This window comes from Cyprinodon variegatus, unplaced genomic scaffold (assembly GCF_000732505.1).
Source record: "Cyprinodon variegatus isolate N-32 unplaced genomic scaffold, C_variegatus-1.0 Scaffold506, whole genome shotgun sequence".
NCBI lineage: Eukaryota > Metazoa > Chordata > Actinopteri > Cyprinodontiformes > Cyprinodontidae > Cyprinodon > Cyprinodon variegatus.
In genome coordinates, this window is record NW_015150959.1 from 59,237 (window position 1) to 60,572 (window position 1,336).

The 1,336-nt window shown below is 41.7% G+C and overlaps 1 protein-coding gene across 1 annotated transcript in view; it reads right to left on the reverse strand.

Annotated features, from left to right (window-relative positions):
- Window positions 1-978, reverse strand: part of cgrrf1 (cell growth regulator with ring finger domain 1) — a 13,513-nt gene extending 12,535 nt beyond the window's left edge. The window contains exon 1 of the mRNA XM_015390615.1: window positions 817-978. Within this exon, the coding sequence (XP_015246101.1) occupies window positions 817-926 (110 nt within the window). The 5' untranslated portion in view covers window positions 927-978. The remainder of the gene's footprint in view (window positions 1-816) is intronic.
- Window positions 979-1,336: the final 358 nt, after the last annotated feature.

The following is a 1,336-nucleotide window of genomic DNA, read 5'->3' on the forward strand; positions in this document are numbered from 1 at the left end:
ATTATATTTTTATTTTGCTCTATTGTACTTCTGTCTCCTTGAACCCAAGTGGGCCTCAGCAGATGGCCGCTCACACTGAGCCTGGTTCTGCTGGAGGTTTCTTCCTGTTTAAAGGGAGTTTTTCCTCTCCACTGTCGCTACAAGCATGCTTAGTGTGAGGGATTGTATTTGAGTCAATGAGTCAATGCAATCAGCTGGTTTTCCTTAGATAGAAAAATTTGAATCAATCTGACTGATGATCTGGTGAACTGGAAAGAGCTTTGATATAACATGTGTTGTGAATTGGCGCTATAGAAATAAACTGAATTATTGGTTTCACAACAAACTGCAGCAGCTTCATTTCTACAGAAAACTGATAGAAAGCAGAGATTAAAGTGAGTCTTTAAAATCAAAGGAGTCTGAGCCAGCCAGAGTAGCCAGTATGCTTCATTGACAGAGAAGATTAGGATCAATCCAAGGTTCAGATCAGTAAATCTAACAGAGATCATCATCCCTCATTATCACCACTAATAACCTGATGGGAACTGGTGCTATAGGAAACAAAATAAGCACTCTGATTGCTGCTGCTTGGTAAATAAAGCAGCACAGGTAGAAGCCCATCTGTGTTTGGACTGTTAGATGCATTTAATCCAAACCTATCCAGTGAATAGGAGGACTAATGGTCTCTGTTCCACCATAACTAGTTACAGACCGCCTGATTTTTATTTGATGTTAAAAGAATCTCTGAGGTAGAGACTAAATCTGGTCTGTAAAGTGACATCCAAGTGAGGATCAGCTGGAATGGTGAGCAGCTCACATCCTAACAGGGAGGCTTACCAGCCCAGCACGATGGCGGCGGTGAGGAGGAAACAGAGAGAAACCACCACGATGTGGAAGAGAGGAGAGTATTCATAGAGGGTGAGCAGGAGAAGCTTCATCCCAGCCATCAAAGTGAGAGGAGTTCGACGGAGCAGTGAGCAGGCGCCATGTAGCTTTCTTCTTCCGGTGTAAAAGTACAGCTCTCTACCGCCCCCAGCTGGTATGAAGGGGGACGACACCCTGAGAAACTAAGGAGTTTCTTCTGTCATTTTTTATCGCACAAGTGTAAACAAAAAGACATTTCGTTAAGTACAGCTCTCTAGGTCTTTTTCATTTTTTAAAGTGCAGGCTTGATAAAAGTAAGCAACAGTAATATAAACACTGTGTTAAAAAAAAGTCATGTAAACATACAACTGTCTAGTTACAGTTCCAACATTCAGTTTTGTTTTTCTATAACCCATTTTATATAACATTCATCAGTCTGATGGCAGTGGGGAAGAAGCTGTTTCAGAACCTGCTGGTCCTACATTGAATGCTT